General features: G+C 35.4%; 1 protein-coding gene across 2 annotated transcripts in view; it reads right to left on the minus strand.

Moving 5' to 3' along the window:
- GPATCH2 (G-patch domain containing 2) overlaps nt 1-19,828 on the minus strand; it is a 114,267-nt gene that overhangs the window by 93,427 nt on the left and 1,012 nt on the right. For both annotated transcript variants that reach the window (XM_084283768.1, XM_084283769.1), the window contains exons 2-5: nt 12,340-13,050; nt 8,012-8,073; nt 1,475-1,657; nt 315-394 (exon numbers count right to left, since the gene is read on the minus strand). In XM_084283768.1, the coding sequence (XP_084139894.1) occupies nt 315-394; nt 1,475-1,657; nt 8,012-8,073; nt 12,340-13,050 (1,036 nt within the window). The remainder of the gene's footprint in view (nt 1-314; nt 395-1,474; nt 1,658-8,011; nt 8,074-12,339; nt 13,051-19,828) is intronic.

A 19,828-nucleotide genomic window follows, 5' to 3' on the forward strand; every position in this document is an offset into this window, starting at 1 on the left:
TAACTTTGGTTTGATTTTCTTTTCAAGATGGGAGAAACATTTTGATACCCCCATGATATACACTGAAAATTTTGTTAATTAAAAGAAAACCAAAGATCCTTTCCCTTCATGAAGTGCACAATAAGTACTGAGGAACAATCACAGACTGTTTCTACCATTCAAGTACTCAGAAATATTCCATAGCAGCAGTGACACTGTAGTCTTACCTTTCTATTACCTATGAATAACAATATTAAACAGGCATGAGGAATATTCCTTTATAAACAAAAAAGCAACAATAGCTCATACAAGCTTATAATAATGAAAGGACCTACCAATGCATTTTGGTTTCCTGAAGCCTTTTTAATGTTTCTTGCTGGCATTCCATGAAGATGACTAAATCTACTCTGGAAACCTACAAATTAGAAGGAAGGATTGATTAAAGAATATTTCCTATACACCATACAACCAAGAAATTTTATCATTACATATCTATCTATTAATCTAACTTCAGTTAAACAAAAGTATCTTCATAAAAAAATCCCGCAGAGACAAAGAACACAGAATGGGAAATACGTGAGAAAAGCTAAGCTGTCATGAAAATGAAGTCTCTCTATAGATGCCAACTTGGTTCTATGCACAACTGGCTACCTAAGCAGAACATACCAAACTACAGTAGGAAAATCATTTTGCATCACTTACAAATGTATTAGTACCAGAATGCATGTTCATCACATTTAATCCTTAGACCAAGATCAAAGAAAAAATCGCAAACACCCAGAAAATAAGTCTCACAAGAATTTAATGCATTCAGTGTGCAGAGAAATAATTTAAAGTTGATTTGACCATTGTTTACATAAAAGAATGTGAAAGGTGATCCTTGTGCAAGAGGCACAAAAAAATTCTGTGGCAACAAGCTGAGGACTGACAACTTCAGTCTTGAAACAAGAGTGGATACCTAGCTGCAATCAAATGCTGAAACAACTTACCATTGGACACACTGGATCCACGGTTGTTTAAAATGCTTTTAAGTGAATACTGAATAATTTTCTAAGTAACAACCCCAATCCGTGCTCTAAATGAACCCTTACCTCTTCTCTACAACCAATAAAGCCTGACCATTAAAGCAAAGCAGATGACCACACTAGTTTTTCAAGCCTCTGAATGTATGAATTTATAAAGTCTCTTCCCGGCTTCCGTGATGTTTAGAACTCTAGAGATTCGCTTTAAATAATGTTTAATTCTTTTCAATGCAAACATCAAGACAATAAAATAGTAGGCTATAAAAATAAGCCAAGTATTACACCTTCTGACTTTTCTAATCATTGACAGTTTCTGACTATTTCTGCCTAATGATATCTCAAAAATGAAAATTCAAGAAAAACTGGTAATTCCAAGATCTTGTCAACATTCAGCACATTCTGTGTAACCCACAGACACCTTTCTACTGTACCCAAGTGATTCCACTGTTTGCATATGATTGATTGTTACTTACCTCTCCTTCCTGAATGGGACATAAGGGGGAAAGTACCCGTTAAGATACTTTCAAAGACTGGATCAGGCAATTCTCTCTCCAGTTCTGTAGAGTCTTCTTGTTCCCACCACGGAATGACCCCCGTAATTCCACATGCTCCACCAGATTCATTTTCATGAAACCAATCACTCTGCTCATCATCACCTGTGTGAGGACAGTACCCCCCAGTTCCCCCAAAGAGGGAGGAGTAGAGAAGATAAAAATCAGATGTTACCATCAATAAACACTGACAAGACAATTATTTCTTTTGCTTTATATCTGTACAACAATTACTTGTATATAGCAGTTCTATTTGGAAAACGTTTCTCAATAGTATGACAAGTGTTGCCATCAATGAAAACATAAAATGTAATGTTTTAAAACCAATCTACAATAGTGAAAAAACAATAATGAACTAGTTAATTCTTTGGCAATAACTGCAGGGAAATCCATTTAAGTTACTGCACTTTACATATTAACAAAAAACAAGTCTTATTTTCCAGCAGGGAATTAAAAGGTATAAAACTGTGAAACTAGTTCTTTGCAGTTGATAATGGTATATAATTAGCTTAATTTCATGATTTGTATGGCTAGTAAGAGGGGAAAACAATCATGAACAGATGTGACTAAATGAAGTTAATCTGATTAAGTTCATTTAGAAATAAGTTTTGAAAAAGTTCATTTTAAATGAAAACTGACAGTATCACGTGATTGAGAATTACACTGCATTATACTACAAAGTTGGTCACTTTACTAACATTTATAGATGTAGTATTTAAATACATGGCAAAGGCGAAAGACAAGACTGAAAATCTGATCTTGAACATATTTCATATGTTTCATATAAAAAAACACCAGCAATTAAAATAAATTGCTATGTTTGTTTTTAAAACACGTTCTTTTAAACAAAACAGGTAATCAATAGAATATCAGAAAGTAGCCTCATGAGACTTGGCAAGTGTCCTTTCTTACACTCAAAAATTAGATTTCAAAGGGTGTGCTCTGTATTTTAACTCTTCTTCAAAGTACCAAATCATGACTCACTATTTCTGCACATAAACCATTTGTTTTTCAATTTTTAATTATGCAAGACTAAGCAAGAGAGAAATGCAAGGTTTTAGACAACAAGAACAAAAAGCATTTGTGCAAAATTTAATTGCCACTCCATCCCCAAATGAGAAAACACAAATAACAAGAACCCAAGCCAAAACCTGAGAAAAAAAATAAATAAATAAATCAGAACACTTCCTCCAAATAAGTTGCGGCATGGAAAAGAATACTTTTCCAAGCACAAGAAACAATACATGCAAGTATTTGTCAGGACAAGCACTTCAAGAAACGTAGATTAATTAAGTCACATTTTACCTGCCACATTTCAATTACCAAAAAAAGGTTCTTTTCATCTTTAATTATAATACTAACAGCAAAATTATCAGAAGCTAGAGAACAGGAACTTTTAGATGAAGGAAGGGAAAAACAGGGGTGGAAAGAGATTCATAGGTCCAAACAGCATGTTAAGCATGTTGGCATTTCAGGCACAATTCAGATTATTGACTGTATTTATTCTACTCCCCAATTATAGCTATGACATTTCACAAAGGCATTCACCATTAATTCTATCCTTGTTTCATTAGTCAGGCATGGTTTCTTTGGACGATGTCAAAGTGTGCTGAGTGGCAGGGAGAAAAAAAAAAAAATCACACCATTTAGTTAATTCCAAACCACAGATCAATTTAAGTTTGAACTTCTTTGTTTAGATTTTTCAAATGTTTGTGTAAACACACTTTGTTTGAATATATTTTTTGTACAAAGTGAGCTCTAGATACCTTAACTAATAAGAAATACTACAGGAACTATTTAGTTAAGTAAAACTTAACTAACAAGTTAAGTCTTGTTATCCATATCTAGGAAACTAAGGAGAGAATTTTGAAATGGGATTTCACAACTGGCTCAAGGACAGAAGTCTGTAAGAGTTAGACAAAAAGAATCTTGGAAGAAATAGCTAGAATTTAAGACAGGTTTGGTGGACTGTAAGATAAGGCAAATAGTGGCTAGTGGAAATAGTACCTTGGCTACAGTTCAGGGTAGGGGACATGACAAGAAATGGGACTTTTCATCCTTGTGCATCAAAAATATTAGTATGTCAAGCAACAAGCAGATATGACATCTTACTTGTTATGCTATTTCCTAAGCACTCCAATTACTGCCAAAGACAGAATACAAAACTTTGGATCTGCACCGTGTAGGATTTTCCCACGACCTGGGTATACCTGTTTTTTAAGCTTATCTGTCCATTTAAAACTGCTCTGAATCCTTTGTCTATTTTCAATCAGATTATCACCTCAAGATGAGCATAAGCCTATTACTGCTATTCTTATCCAGGTGAGAACACCCATGGCCATTTTGTTTAACAGCTGCTCAATCCTAAAGAGATCCCATTTTCAAAAGGAGTCAGGGAAGACTGTATTTAAATCAGTTCCACATCTCAGACAATATAATGCAGGGGCCTCCTTGTTTAAGATGGGGGTAACCAAATACTTGAATTCTATTTTACTTTATTTGTAATACTTAAATCCAAATAATCATTTCTGACTTCAAAATGTTTCCAAAGATTCACAGCACTGTCCTTTCCTCTTAGGGCTGTTGAACACTACTTCTATTCAGTCCAAGACTGCATCAAATCATCATATTCTTTCCAGATATAGTAAAGACAAAAACGTTTCTAGATCTCCAGAAACTGATCTCTGAGCCCATGCCTCCAATCCAATTATTTAAAATAAAACAAACTTGCTTGTGGATAGTACTAATGCTTCAAGGATTTACTCTGAAGCAATTTATGCTCAATTACAACAAAAAGAAAAAAAATATGAATCAATTAGAATCAATTTAAGACTTAGAAGTGTCAACTTAATTGTAAAAATTTCAAGGCACTTCAGTTCCTGGCTTAATTTTTATTTTTATTTTTATTTTTAAAGCTTCCCCTCTGCACAATTACTCTTTCTATACTCTTCATTGTGGTGTTGGATCTACATAATTATCTAATTGCCATCCATTTCTGTTACATTATAAGGCATCTCTGATAGGAAACTTAGGAAATTATTCCTGTAGGCTTCTCTGGGGACACTGAGCCAAGTGATTCCAACTGTAAATTAACCAATCACTGGTTGGAAGTCCTTCCCCTTTCCCCCCCAAAAAAACAAACAAAACCAAAACAAAAACAGCATCAACGATTAGTATTGGAATAACGTTAGATTTGTTTGCATTTTGTTGAAAGCTCAACTTGTAAAGTGCCTTGAAACTGCAGGTAATCCTATTATCTAGGCCTATAATTAATGTTGTATGATATGTTGCAATAAAAGGTTAGGCGTTTCTTTTCTTTACCAAAACTGCTTACAAAAATTTCCTACACTGGACATAGCATTATTGTTAGTTTTTAATATTGTTTAAAAAAAAAAAGCCATTTATAAAGATGATATTAGAAATAAAGAGTAAGGAAAAAAAGGGAAATGGCAAGAATTTCTGATAAAAAAAAAAAAAAAAGAACCGTGGCTGAAAGTTTATCACTTTGTTGGCAAGCTCTCCCACCTCCATACTTTGGCTCATGGGCTTTATATTTGCACAGGATTTTGTTTTTTTGCTAACTACACTAAATGTCACTCCAGCGTTGGCCAGTTTACAAACCTGTGAAAACATACAATTTATAAGATCTCACTGCAGGTTTGTTAATAGTTCAGCCACTATTTTCTTCGGTGACTTTCTGCTGAATAATTCTTTTTTTTTTTTTTTTTTTAAATAACAATGGTGAACATCAATCAAAATATATCTTGATTATCCCATTATTATGCCCAACTAAGTCTATACTTGGTGCTCTTAAATCACAGTTTTAAAAGTTGAAATTCTTCTGAGAGTCTGTGAACAGAGTACATTTCATATGGTAGAAAGCAAACAAACAAAAAATTTTGGAAAGTATTAGAAGTTGCAAGGTCAGTCACTCCTGAGTTCAGAACTGAATACTGAATTATTTAACTCCGGCCAACTGCTCAGAAATTGCTGCCCTAGATCACTTTCTTTTCTAGAAAGTCTGTCCCGTAGGATTAATTTAGGAATTAATTAGGATTTTATAAAGAGTATTTGTCTGCAATAAATGAGATATGCAGGTTCTTAACCTCAGAGAGGCAAAATGAACAAACGTTGCCCTGGAGAACAGGATCCTCTTATCCTCTGCTACCCAAATTTCTGAATGATGGCAGGCACATCATTTAAACTAAGCATTTCTCGAGGCAACATTAATCAATCTCCGCTTCTCCACTTGACTTAGCAGAAACCTGAAGTCAGAAGTGCAGAAAATTTGAACTACAAATGATGTCAAGATGCTGATGTTCTGAACATACATCCTGGAAGAGGGACACTGTGAAGACAGGAACTGGAGTACAGCTTTTAACGATGGCCAACAAAATCAGATAGTTCTTCCCTTAATGTTTTCATCTAGTCCTCTTCCAGATTTGTTTCTTTCACCTAGATTTCTCTTTTGTTTTTAATCAGACTTATTTTCCCCTTTCTTCACTGTTTTCAGTCTTGCTTGCATCTCAACACAGCTATAAATTAATTCAAAGAAATAAAAATATCATCTTATTTCATAAGGGGAATAAAAAGATAAAAATTACTATCATTTTGCTTTTGGGATGGCAATAAATATTGTTAGAAAATAAGTAATTTTGTTTTTACAGTAGGGTCTGTAATAACACTTTCATGGAAAAGTCTTCACAAAAAGAAAGCTAAATGCAGATTAAAAAATATCTGAATGAGATTCATTGTGAATTTAATGGACTTCTGATCACAACCATAGAATGACCAGTGCAAACTAGAGGGAAAAAAAATAAAATTTTGTTCTGACAATACCCTCAAGATTAATTATTCTTGTTCTTTTTATTTATAATTAAGAATACTATTTCAGGTTTAACACTTTCTTCCTGACATTGAAATTGAATCAAGACTCAAAAATCAAACAGACATAAAGAAGAATTCCAACCGAGCCAACTGAAAAAAGTTTCCCATACTGAGAAAAAAACCTATTTTTCACTGATCCCTCCCCTTTCCTCCTCCCACAAAACATAAGAAAAACAGAAAGCAACTGACATTTTTGGTATTATTATTCAAAGATTCAAATAACAGAATTCACTATCTAAGGACAAAATATTGATACAAATATTCAAAGGGTACTTCAAAAATATGTAATTATGAAGTTTGGTAAGTCACCTTACATATAAATGTAGAGGAGAAATGCATTACGAACTGCAAGTCAAAAGATAAGATCACATAGGGAAGTAAAAGGAGATCTTCTGGAAGTATCTTATTTTGAAAATTTTCTCTGAAGTTAGAAGATTGATCTAAACATTCAAAGACAGCTTAAATTATTTAGAAAAGCTATGTGTTAAAACAAGTAAAAACAGAATGAGAGGTATAGTCTGCATAGCACAAGTTTTTGTTTGCCTTGGACACATGAGCAAGGAAGACATCTCTGTTCTATGGTCTAAATAATTATCTCACTACCTAAATGTTAAAAGAGAAAAAACAGAAGAGTTTAAGAAAGAACATTCCTTTAACCTAGATCACTGCTGTGGAATAGCAAGTTTCATTTTCTTGCACAGGCTTGAGAAATAGTCTTTGATAAACTACGTAAGAAAATAGTTTACATTACCATCAACTTAGAATTGACAATGGAAAAGCAAGTCTTAATTACCTGACAGACTATTTTTGCCTCATTGTTGTGTACTGTCAAAGACAGCAGGTTCCTATTCTGTGAGATGGGTACTATAATGCCAGCATAATGTAGGTAAATGAGTTGCACTTAATTTAAGACCGCAATAAATACTGAACTTAAAAAAAAAAAAAAAAAAAAAAAAAGTCTTATACCTCCATCCTCAATAGCTTTATTTTATCACAAAAAGATATGAGAAGATCATGCATAATAAAGGAAATTTTGGAATCTTTAATTTAAAGTGAAATAAATATAAGTTTTTCAGAGGGAAGAGACTTAAACAGGGTGCATCTTTTGATTTCAGTTTTAGACTGCTAAAAAATGAATGGCTGCTTAGCAAATGCCATCTCTGGGTGAAAACAAATCATAAAATCCTGCTGTAACGATTTGGGAAAATAAACACAGGGAAGAGTCAAGAAAATAGCTTGAAAGCCAGTATTATGATCAGTCTTGTCAGAAAACCAGAGCCACTGAAGAATTAATTATTAGTATAGATACCTTGAACATCTCCAAAAGATTTTTTTTTTAAGTTTATTGTATTACAGAGACTGTTTCTCAAGACAGGTTTTTGATTAAGTCATGGATTCAGGACACCCACACATAACATTTCAAAAACCCTGAAAGAAAGCTATATTTCAGCTCATTAAAATAGTAATAACAACTGAAATAGTAATTAACCTATGAAATAACTTGTAACGCTTACAGAATTTCAACTGATGTGGTTTGAGGAGGGGTAGAGAAGGGTAAGATTGTTTCAATACCTTGTCTTCCCTCATCATTGGTAAACAAACCAGCATCACTGCTGCTCAGACTGCTGGATTCACTGTAATAAGAGAAAGAAAGAAACAGATCAAAAGAACAATTGATCTTTCAGTCGTAAAATTTTAAGGAGACAAGGCTGTGCTCAGATGGAACTTAAGCACAACAAAGATCGGAAACAAAATAGGATTTTTTTTTTTAATCAAACTGCAAATATCCTAGTTCCATTAACTACAAAGCATATTATTTTTGGCACATAAAACCACAGGAATCTAATGGTACCCTGACACTAAGCCAGATGTGACTGCAACGAGGTGCTGACACAATTGATGCATTTTATTATCTGCTTCCATCAAATGCTCACTGCTCCTTTCTTATGGTGTGCAATTCAGCTTGATCCTGGAACACCACTGCTCAATAAAATAGGAGAAGTCTCAATCAAAAGCAGTCTAAGGCTCCCTTCAGCCCATGAAGTATAGGAGTCTGAAAAAAAATCATATTACCTTTCCAAACATCATTTGCAAATATTCTGGAAAAGACACCGCTTTAGGATTCATAACATGCTACTTGGGAAGAAAGAATAAAGTTTTCAACAATGGTAGCCAATTAAGTGAAAATAAACGTCACCCTGGAGAAAGTATGATCATTGGTCACAGCACCAACGAAAAGTGCAAGGTAGTTTACTTTTCTGTGATTTCTGTCAGGGGCTTCCAATCAGAATGCCTGTACACAACATGCACATACTTCTCTCTAAAAAATATCAGTAGTTGGCAGTTTTTTGTTCTTTGCTGTATACACATTACAAGCAATATTCCAATTAAAATATTCCCTTGTCTTTTAATAACATAGATCGCTATTTGGTGAGTTTCACATGAAAGAATTTTTTGTAAACCATTTGATTACTTTACTTCATAACAGGACTGCTCTCTTCACAGGAATCTCATCACATTTTACATACAATGAAACGTAGAACAATTTGAAAAAAATCACTTCACCATACACATTCAAATACAAGTTATAAATACTATAGTTACTTCCAACATTTCATACAAGCTACGTATGTAAAAAGAAGTTGAGGTGTGTTTATGTTTCTCCACTCACCTATATACATACAGTCTTATATTCAACTGATTTCAATTTAGTTAAGCTTTTTACACATTTAGACTAGTTTTAATTTTTGTTTCTAAATAACTAGTACACTTAAAACTATTTCCTTTTAAATGTTAATCTCAAAAATAAGCCTCTATATTTTTGAGCTGCTAAGATTAATTAGATAAAATTAGTCTAATTTGTGTTTAATTGGAACTACATTATTTGGTTTCGTATCTTCCTTTGGGAGGCATTCCAACATGATCTGAAATGATATGATATCAAGAGCCAATAAGCTGTGAGGTGTTTTTGTTTTGTTTTTTCCTTTCTCTTTTTTTTTTTTAAAGCTTGAAAATGAAGTTTTCTTAATTTTTTGCTGTATCTTTTGCTGATATGTATTCTTACTGTATAAGCAGTACTTATAAGTACTTTTTGTACTTATAATAAAGTACGTCTTTTACACATAATATAATAAGAACAGAGAATTAAGTACTTAACTTGTGCAATTGCCCTAAGCATAACAAAGAATTGTAAGCACTGGGGATGGAACCATCTTTCATGAGGGAGACCACAACTTGAACCTCCTGATGCTGCAAGGCCTAGAAACTGCTCTCTAGCAAGCATCCCATCCTCACTTTAATTACAAAACACATGGCTTTACTTTCCTTACATTTTATTGTGCACAAGTTTACATTACACATTTCTCCAAAAAATAACACCCTCCCTCCCTTTTTCATAGGTACTTCCCACCCATTTATTAAAAATTGTTCTTTGTACTTAAAAGCCTGGAAGACCTTCAACCCTAGTATTTCAGCCACTTTTCTTGCCAAGACTTCCTATCTGAGAACAGACTTTTTTTTTTTTTTTAATTAAATAAAACATTTGAGTTGTGCCATAATTGTCATGGAAGGACTAACCAGTTCATGAAAACAACCACTTGAAGCTTTCAAAATTATTCTTATTTTCCTTTGTCAAAAATAAATAAATAAATAAATAAACTGTAACACTGACATATCCCACAGCAGCCAGTATTCATTCCCCTTCAGCTACAGTCAAATAAGGCAGGAGCCACACCTGAGGTAACTGCCACATTGCAATCATTTCACTGAATAAATTATAAACCTCTGGAATTAACATATTAATATCTAAGTAAATGAAAGTTGTTATGATGGAAGTTATTTATAATTTTAATAAATTTTAACACTGTACTTTGCTAATTCCTCTGCTTTGTAAAGAGAATTCCCCCAGAAAGACTTCTAGGGAAAAAGAAAAATGCTACAGATCCCTTTAATTATAAAACAGCAAGCAAAAACTTGGAAGGAACACCTTTGCTACTCAAAAAGTTTTTACAACTTTATTTGCACAATTGTGGAAGCAAATAAATATTTTGATTAATAGTCATAATTACCAGCAAAGTGTCCCTTAACTTGTGACCTTGCTTCCCATTCAGTCCTGTCCCCAGAAACTGGGCAGCCTCCATACGCACAGGAACTGGCAGATGCTGGAGGGGAGGCATCTCGTGCATGAAAGGACTGAGTTCAACTGCTCTCATTTTCAAAAGCAGCAATTGAGATTTCTTCACTATTTAGCCACTTAAAAAGCAAACAAATGCCAAAGTTTGTAGGCTTTAAATCATCATCCAGAACTCCGCACATTGCCAAATTTGTCTGAACTTGGCCAAGGAGTTCAGCATTAAGGATAAGGGAGAATGAGAAAGGGGCATGCTCTGATCACAAATCTTAATTCCAGTGCTCAAAACCAAGCGCAAAGGAAATAATCTTTGGAATCATATAGATGCCAACATTTTATGAGCTTGAAGCCTGAGCACTGAACTAAAAACATAAAAGAAAAGTCTTTTAAAAATAAAAACGTGACCAGAATATGGACATAAAGTAAATTATGCAACAGTTCCTAGCTCCAAGGAAACTTTCTTTTCAGACCTGCCCATGGCAGGGGAGTTAGAAATAGATGATCTTTAAGGTTCCTTCCAACCCGAGCCTTTCTATGACTCTAATTATCTGTCTTGAAATACCAAATATGGGGGGAGGCCAATTCTCAGTATCAAAGAAGGAAAGGACATTTTCTAAAGGCTCCCTGACAAGTCAAACCCATAACTTTAACACTGAAGTGAGAAGTCTGAAATCAAACTTGCTGCCCTGAAATACTGCTTCTGTTCTACTAGTTAAGACATTAGGAATTTAAGAGTCAAGATTCACATTGCTCTTTCAACTGTTGTCTGCAGGTGAGGGACAAAACCAGCATGTAATTAAAAAAGATTTGGAAGAACTTTTCTGACAATAATTTGAGTTAGTCGCTTATCAATACTGCTGTCATTAAAACAACCAATTTGTCTGCTCAACAGTTTATAGATAAAATACCTACAACAAATAAAACCAGAGACAGTAGTACTGTCAAGCAAGTGACTGAAGTTGCGAGTTTTAATAGGAGTCTTTCTTGTTGACAGTTCTGCATTCAGAATCAGACACATGGGATAAACATAATCAGGCTTACCAGGCCCTGCAGGTAAAGTCCCTGGTGTATGGTGGAAAAATGACTTACACCTTACTGTGTTGTCAAAATAGTACTTTCGAAACAATTACCATTGTAGTATGCCTGCTGTCTGGAATGGATGGATGAGGTGTACTGCCAAAGGGTCATCATTCCCCCATTTTTCTAATGGCAAGCTCAGGTGTTTCTGAACTGTAAATTGGTTTTTGCATTTCATAAATGATGTATATCCTTAGCAACCTGCAGACTTTTCGTGCCCATGACACAAAGGAACATACTGTCTAAATGGCAAATCTAAACACTGACAGCCTTTCTGATGAAACGAGATAACAATCAAAGCACCAATGTCTAGAAATTAGAAAATCTAAATTATTGTCTGTAAGAATGTCTGAGAACTGTCACCAGTTGAAATACCCAGAAAAAGAACGTATTAATCATCAGTGCATTCTGTCATTCTTCACCTTGAACAATTAGAATGTATTATTACTTCGTTATTCCTCTATTACATGACTATTTTATGCTGAATTCCTTTAGCCTGATCAACTCAGCTTGGTACATTAAAAATGTTAGATTTATGAGAAAAAAAACTCAACAACTCTATGAGCAACTTTTAAAAACAGATACTACTGATTTAACTTTGAAATTAAAGAAAAAAATATTTCCAACATTAGCAATAGTAACATAAGCAAACAAACAGGTAAAGTTTCTGTAAAAAAGGAAGAGAAAGAATAACCTGTCGCTCATGTTCTCATCTGAGCCTTTTTGCTCCTCATAGTCCATTTTGTCCTTATTTGCTTGGTTCACTTCTTCGTTTTCTATTACTACCCCTTCATCCAAGACTTCTGGTCCTTGTCGAACTGCAGCTACTTTCCTTTTTTTCACTTTGCTCTTGGAAAACTCTTGATGTTGGTATGATTTGTTGTCATTGTCCATTTCTTGATCTCTGTTATCCTGCTGTTGAGTTATTGTCAGTGCATTAGAAACTTCTGATGGCAGATCTATTGCCATCCTTTTCACCTTTCTTCTCCTACGCAAAGTTCTATTTCCTAAACTGTCCACAGCCAAATCTGATTCATGCCATAGAGGTCTTTTGCCTCTAATGTTATTTAGGTTTGAGGAAGGCCTACGTTTAGCAACCAGTAACTGGTCATCCGAGTCACTGTGGTCTTTCTTATTAGCATGATTCTCCCTGTAATCTTTGCTTGATTCTTCTAAACTGGAATCCGAACCTTCACTTAAACAGTGACCAGTCTCCCAAGGATGATGGGTGGTAAATGAGCGTCTTTTTCGTCCCCTCCTTTTTCTTGCCTGTCTTTTTAGAAGACAAGACACACTTCGAGAATGATCTCCAGTATCAGCAAAACCTCCTCTGGCTTGTTCTGAACTTTCTTCCAGTGCTGAGACTAGATCATGAACCAGCTCCTCCATAGTCCTACTGAAATGCCTGTATTTTCCAAGAGAAAAAGAAAACAAAGAAACCAACAAATGAATCTGAAAAGTGTCAAATACAACTTCATCTGCCAAAATAATTTTAGTCACTTTAGGCAATGGAGTCTTAATGGCCATCTTAGAACATCACCTTATTTCTGATGAGATCCAAAACCTTGCCAGCTTGTCCTACTCTACTTGCAACACACTAGTACACCTTTTAAAATGTTACCATCCCAATTTTCTGTCTTGGAAACAAGAGCATCTTTTTTCCCCTATTTATTGTTGACCTTGCTATTATTGTTTGTATTTAATTTTTCTCATCACATTTTTATGATTTTCAGGGATTCCACATTGCAAGAACACTCACTAACTGTAGGCAGGGAGCATGTTTTAAAATTATGAATGGGAAATTGAATATGTAATATTACTCCTTGGTAGTGTATTAGCGAGTTCTGTTTAAGAGTTGTCATTGGGATAAAATCTTTAAAGGATAATTATCTCTTGATGCTACCTAGATGCCAAAACGAAGATAGCAATTCTTGGATAATAGATGACTTTTAAAATAGTAAATCCATCTTTCCAAATGGCTAATATCTATTTCATTTTTTAAAATATTGATTCAGTGAAGTGATATTAAGTTGAGAGAATACTTTGCTATGAGTAATTCTGAAGTATCAAATGCAAAGTTTCCTACCACATCTAGGCACCACCATCAACAGAATCACACGCCTGTATAAGTAAAAAGATCCCTAACCACACACACTGTCTGATGGATGCCTTAATCTTTTACATGTTTCACTCCTCTCTTCTCAAATTTCACTAGCATTTAGCATGCTTAACTCAGTGTGCTTCAGTAAGTTCACTCATACTTTATATGAACATAACTACTAAAAGAGAACATCAATAGACCGATGAACTCTAATCCTCATTCGTGGTGAATCCTCTCATTCACCACGAGCTCCAGCGTTAAAGATGCCTACCTGGTGACGATTACAAACGCAAAGAATGCAAAGAAGTGTTAAATATTAATGAAGGAACTGATGAGCACTTTAAGAATAAACCCAAGCTGGTCATGAAAACTCTTACATAAAGACGTATTATCCTTTTAAATATTTTTCACAGATACTCACACATTCCAATTGCAAGATTACCAGAAGCACAGAGTGCTACAAACTCAAGCTCATTTTGAATTCCTGAAACTAGAGTGTCACTTGCATTTGTTTCTCATATCTTTTTCTAACCTGCTCAAATCTGTAGTCCCATTACTCCCTCTTAACGTAACATTTTCTCTGGCTCATCTGCTTTCTTCTGCTCTGGTACAGCAGAATCTTTATATTATCTTGTAATGAGTGAAAACAGCTCTGGAAGAATACTACAAGTTTCCGTAAGCTATTTGGTTCCCAAGCATCATAACCTCCATAATCACATAAAAATACTTCTCAGAAACAAGAGAAAGAACAGAACAGGAAAAGTGTTTCAAATGAAGCAATAATTATCTGAAAATCCAGAGAGAGAAGAGAAAGCCAATTAATCTTGGATTCAATTTTATAGACATGTGCCATTACAATGATTTAGAGCTAATCTTGGTTTTACTTCCTAAATTTTTATTATCACAGGGTAGTGGGCTTTTTTTGTTGTTGTTTGTTTTGTCTTGGCTTTTGAAGTAGGAACTTAAATCACTGGTAAAGGCAAGTCCATGTATATTTGTACAGGCTTTTCTATTTACTTACATAGATGAACTGGCCCACATTTCTCAGCAGCTACAACCACTGCCGGGGGGGCACTAGCCACTTTAGCCTTACTGATAAACACCCCGTGAAGACAGATATCCTTTCATGTGCAGGTATCAGAAAAGATGCTCTTCTGGTTTAGGGGGCTTTCTTATCCTTCTGAGTTAATATAAAGGAGCATAAGATTCAGATGAGCTCCAGTAGATTTAGTGTGAGCCATTGTTCCCACAGCTACTAGCCCAGCCCTTCTGCTGCAGGCTTTCACATCCAGAGCAGAACTAACTAGTAGGCTTAAAGGTACCTTCATCTCCCAGAAAGAACAGATTTCTCCTGCTACCATACCAAAACATTAACTGGAACGTATACATTCTTGCAGCCCATTCTGCTGCTTCCCCTGCAGCACAAAGTAAAATGGGGATACTAATGTCTTACACCACAGTTTATGATTAATTCATTCAATTCAGCATCCCTAATCCATATGGATAGCTATCACTAAAATCAATGTAGCTCCTACAGTGGGCATATCAATTTACTTCAGATAATGGCGCAAGTATGCTGGTAAAGTTGCTTTACTTCTATGGAATACTTCAAGATCAAACAGAATATATCCACTTTGGATTTATATATCTGATCTAACCTTGCCTTGAATTCTTCAATAAATACTATCAATACAGATGGTGTCAGATTAAAAGACGAAACTCAAGAGGAGTGAACACTATTAAGTGTTTTGGAAGTAAAGGGACAGCATGATTCTTAAAAGGCCCCAAGCAGTGAAGTATTTAGTTTCCACTAAATTACAACTTTGAATCTTAAGTGTTTCTGCAATTTATCATTTCTATTGAATATCACAGCTCTTCGCTGATCTCAAAGCTGCAACATATAAACCAAGATCTGTATAGGGCAGTGATCTTGTTTACCCTACTAATTGCAGCCATGGTCTTGTGCATAATAAAGCTGTACCTTAACTGCATTACATTTTGGATAGATCAGACAATATCACGATTACTTTAGAATGGATGATTATGAGAATTGATCAATTTGGGACACTAGAAGATCCTTTGTAGTAGCTTGGGAAAAAACCACACCATTCTTCAGCTTTTTAACCACACTGTACCTTCAACATGTCAGTGGTTCACATTAAAACTTTACTTCTCCTGAAAGCCCAAGAAATCTCTTTTGTTTCGTTTTATTGGATCTCTCATTTCTCATGCTGTAGTTGAAGCATCATCAACCAGATAGAAGAGTTAAACTGAAACCTGTTTCCAAAATTCAGGAGCATGTGTCTACTACTGCACTATTTGTCAGACAAGTCCAGTTTTGCAGCTTTCTGCCCTGATCACAACCAGCTGTCAAGGTTGTATTCCAAACCTGTGGCACATATTTCAATCATCATTGCCTACTGTAATGAAAGTATTTGTGTTTGAAATTGGTTGAAAAATAATTGTGATAATGGAAGTCAGACAAAAAGTATTAAAGACATAACCAGTATCAACTGCATTCACTAAGATGAGAAATTTCACAGATTGTAATAAGGAGTGCGGAACAGCCTATTGTGGTACATAAAATATAAGTTGAGCCATAGTTTAGCATGACTCACACAAGGCTATAAAAATGCTGTTACAGCAACAGCCCACAGCTAGTAATAAACTGTAATGTCTTCACTAGGAGAAGATTCTATTTTACTATAAGAAAATATAGTTTGCCCACACTGACCTTTACATTTATCTGAAGCAATTTTAATGTAGTTCACTAAAGGCTGACCCATTTCCTCTCTATCTTTACCAAAGCAGACCATAATAGTACTGGTTGCAGGAAACAACATAACTGCTTTCACCTCTTCCAATACAGTTTGTGTTAAGCATTAACATTCAGTGTAGAAACTACTGAGGGAAGTAACAGGCACTTAATTTTTCAATGCAAGTCGACTATCATATTTTTTTTGTTATTCACTTCCCACCTAAAACACAACAATGTAGAGCTCTGACCACTCACTGAACATGTAACAAACATTTAATACACTGATGGGACAGCTAATAGAGTTGCAGGACTCTTAAGAAGAGGTAGTATCTTCTACTAAACCATCTGACAGCTGCATTTACATTTACCTTCTGGTTCTGTAGATTTTTATGTTAAATAGATAAAGAGTTCTTTACAGCAATACTTATACTACATCCATTTCACCAATTCGGAAAAGTAACCCTCAATAACAAATCCAAAGAAAAGCAATTTCCTCAGAACCACGATTTTTGCTGCCATCACAACCAACCTTGATCACAAGCTAAAAGCAAATCAAGTAGTTCCTCAAGTATCAGGATTATAAATCCTGACTTTATATAATCTTGTTTCTCCAACATCTTGTAAACTGGTTGTACTCGCACTGTACCTTTACTCCCAGACAGGTGCTAATTTGAATCCCATTTCTTCGCATCAGAAGCGATTTTCTCAAAACAATAGTTTTGAGACCTCTGCTGTTTTATCACTGAACGTGACCAAACTTTGGAGTCAACAGATGCGAGATTTTGGGAGGGTGCAGCAGATGATAAATCTCACTGCCTGGCCAGCAGAATTTACAGATTCCAGACCCAAGAGCTATCCCTGCTCTTGGGATATGCATAAAGGGGGAAACAAATTAAAGCAAGACAACTAAGTAAAAATTATTAAATAGCTAGCAAGAAACTACAGTAGGTGAGGAAATAACTTATAAACCCACATTACATAGAAGATTATGGTATGTATAAGAAACACAAGCTGAGCCTTCATTATTTAAACTCGACAGCCATCAAACGGCCATCGCTGACAGGAGGCCACAAAGCAGTTACATGTCTGCATCCATCTGTGTCTTTAGGTGTCCTCCCCAACACAATCAGGTTTTCAGAGTTACACAATTAGCAAACCACATTCCAGCCCTGCACCAACCGTCACGGGGGGCAGAAGAGCTAGCTGAGAGCACCAGATAATCCCTGCTCTCCTCCGCTTCTCAGGATCTGACCCAGTGCTTCCTGTGAAGGCTAAGAGCCACCACATTCAGAGTAAGTTTCAGAAACAGATCAAAGAAACTTGATACAAAAGTAACCTTCACTTTAACATTTTAAAAACCTGAGTCAAAACAAAAACTTACAAGAACTAAGCATCAGAAAATGACTTTGACTTTCATGTAAGATATTCTGAACAAGTACAAGAACCAAGGACTCTTGAGACAAGTTAGGAGACTGTCAATGAAGCATGCCTATGTCTGAAAAAGGAAAAACAAACCCCAAATCCCAGGCTATATCTCATCTTTGAGGTATAGCAACTTTTTTTTTTTTTGGTAGGAAGTTATGTGTATATATACAAATCAGTTTCACAAACTACTAAAAGTACAGAAGGGGGATTGAAAAAATGAAAAATTATGGAAGTCATACTTCTACAGTGAAATATGTGCACTTACTACACTTGCTGGGATTTTCTATGAACTCTTTTTGGTGCACAGCTCCTATACATTTATTTATACACAACTACAAGCAACGTTTTATACCTCCTGTTACACACTGCACATCAATTCTTGGTACTGACTGTGCATTTGAGAAACTCCTTTAGACATGTTTAGGAATTCCCCTGCACTTGATCTACACGAGGAAAAGTTAATAGTATTTGAGGAAAAATGGAATTTAATCAGCTGATTATGTTGCTGGTCCTCCTGAAAATTAGGGCCAGACAAACCTGGAAGAAGTACATCTGACTTCTAGCAGTATTTCAGAATTACTAAATTAACAATCCTATAGATAATAAATAGGGCTTCAATAATTGTGCTGAATAACTCTAAGCAGTGTATTTATATATAACTGTCTAATGACAGTTACAGAAGAATATGCCAAGCTCCTGTACCTTGTGTTGCTGAACATTGTTTTTAAAGTCTCTGGAACCAAATGAATATATATAGACACAAAATAATTAAATTTAAAGAAAAAAGACATGTTAAGTCTATAATGAAAACTTTCCCAGAATGAAGATACAAGCTATGAACGTCTTAGACAGAGTTACTACTATAGACAGTCTTGGTACTGAAATAAAAATAATTCTGCCAGAAGAGCATACCTCATTCTCTGAAGATTTACAGACTACAACCAAAAGAAGTTACATTTACGGGCACATCCATATGCCTACCAATGCTGGTGTATTATTTCTAGAACTGTATACTATCTATGCAAAATGCTTTCTAATTAGGACTGTTTCTCATTTATCAAAACCTAAAAAGCCATAGAAATACTACCCCCCCCAACACACACACACACACACAAAGTGGTGGTATCAGCTGAAATGTAGGAGGAAGAAGTTCGTTCTGTAAGAAAATTAAGAACTAAGCCTCTTTCTTCCTCTTTTTTCCTGTTGCCATGTAAGAAGCAAAGTGATCTATAAAATAAAACCTGTTGAAGACCTGGCAACCCTACCTGCAGGTGACTGTATACATAACTGTCCCGGTTTCAGTTAGAACAGAATTAATTTTCTTCCTAGTAGCTGGTGGAATGCTGTGTTTTGGCTTAGGATGAGAAGAGTGCTGATAACACCCCGATGTTTTAATTGTTGCAGAGCAGTGCTTATACCAAGCCAAGGACATCTCAGCCTTTTGCTCTGTCCTGCCAACAGGTAGGCTGGGGGTGCAGTCAGAGCTGGGAGGGGACAGACCCAGGACAGGTGACCCAAACTAGCCAAAGGGGTATTCCATACCATATGGGGTCATGCTAAACAATATATAGGGGTGGCTAGCCGGGGGGAGGGGGCCGGACTGCTCGGGGTTAGGCTGGGCATCGGTCAGCGGGTGGTGAGCAATTGCATTGTGCATCACTTGTTTGTACATATTATTATTATTTTCCTATTATCACCATTGTAACATTATTGTTATTATTATTATGTTATTATTATTTTCCTGTCTTATTAAACTGTCTTTATCTCAACTCACGGGCTTCACTTTCCATTTCTCTCCCCCGTCCCAGAGAGGGAGGGGGGAGGGTGAGCGAACGGCTGCGTGGTATTTAGCTGCCAGCCGGGTTAAACCACGACAATAACGCTCCCTCTAGAAAAAGT

Source organism: Netta rufina, assembly GCF_964035555.1.
Source record: "Netta rufina genome assembly, chromosome: 3".
Lineage (NCBI taxonomy): Eukaryota > Metazoa > Chordata > Aves > Anseriformes > Anatidae > Netta > Netta rufina.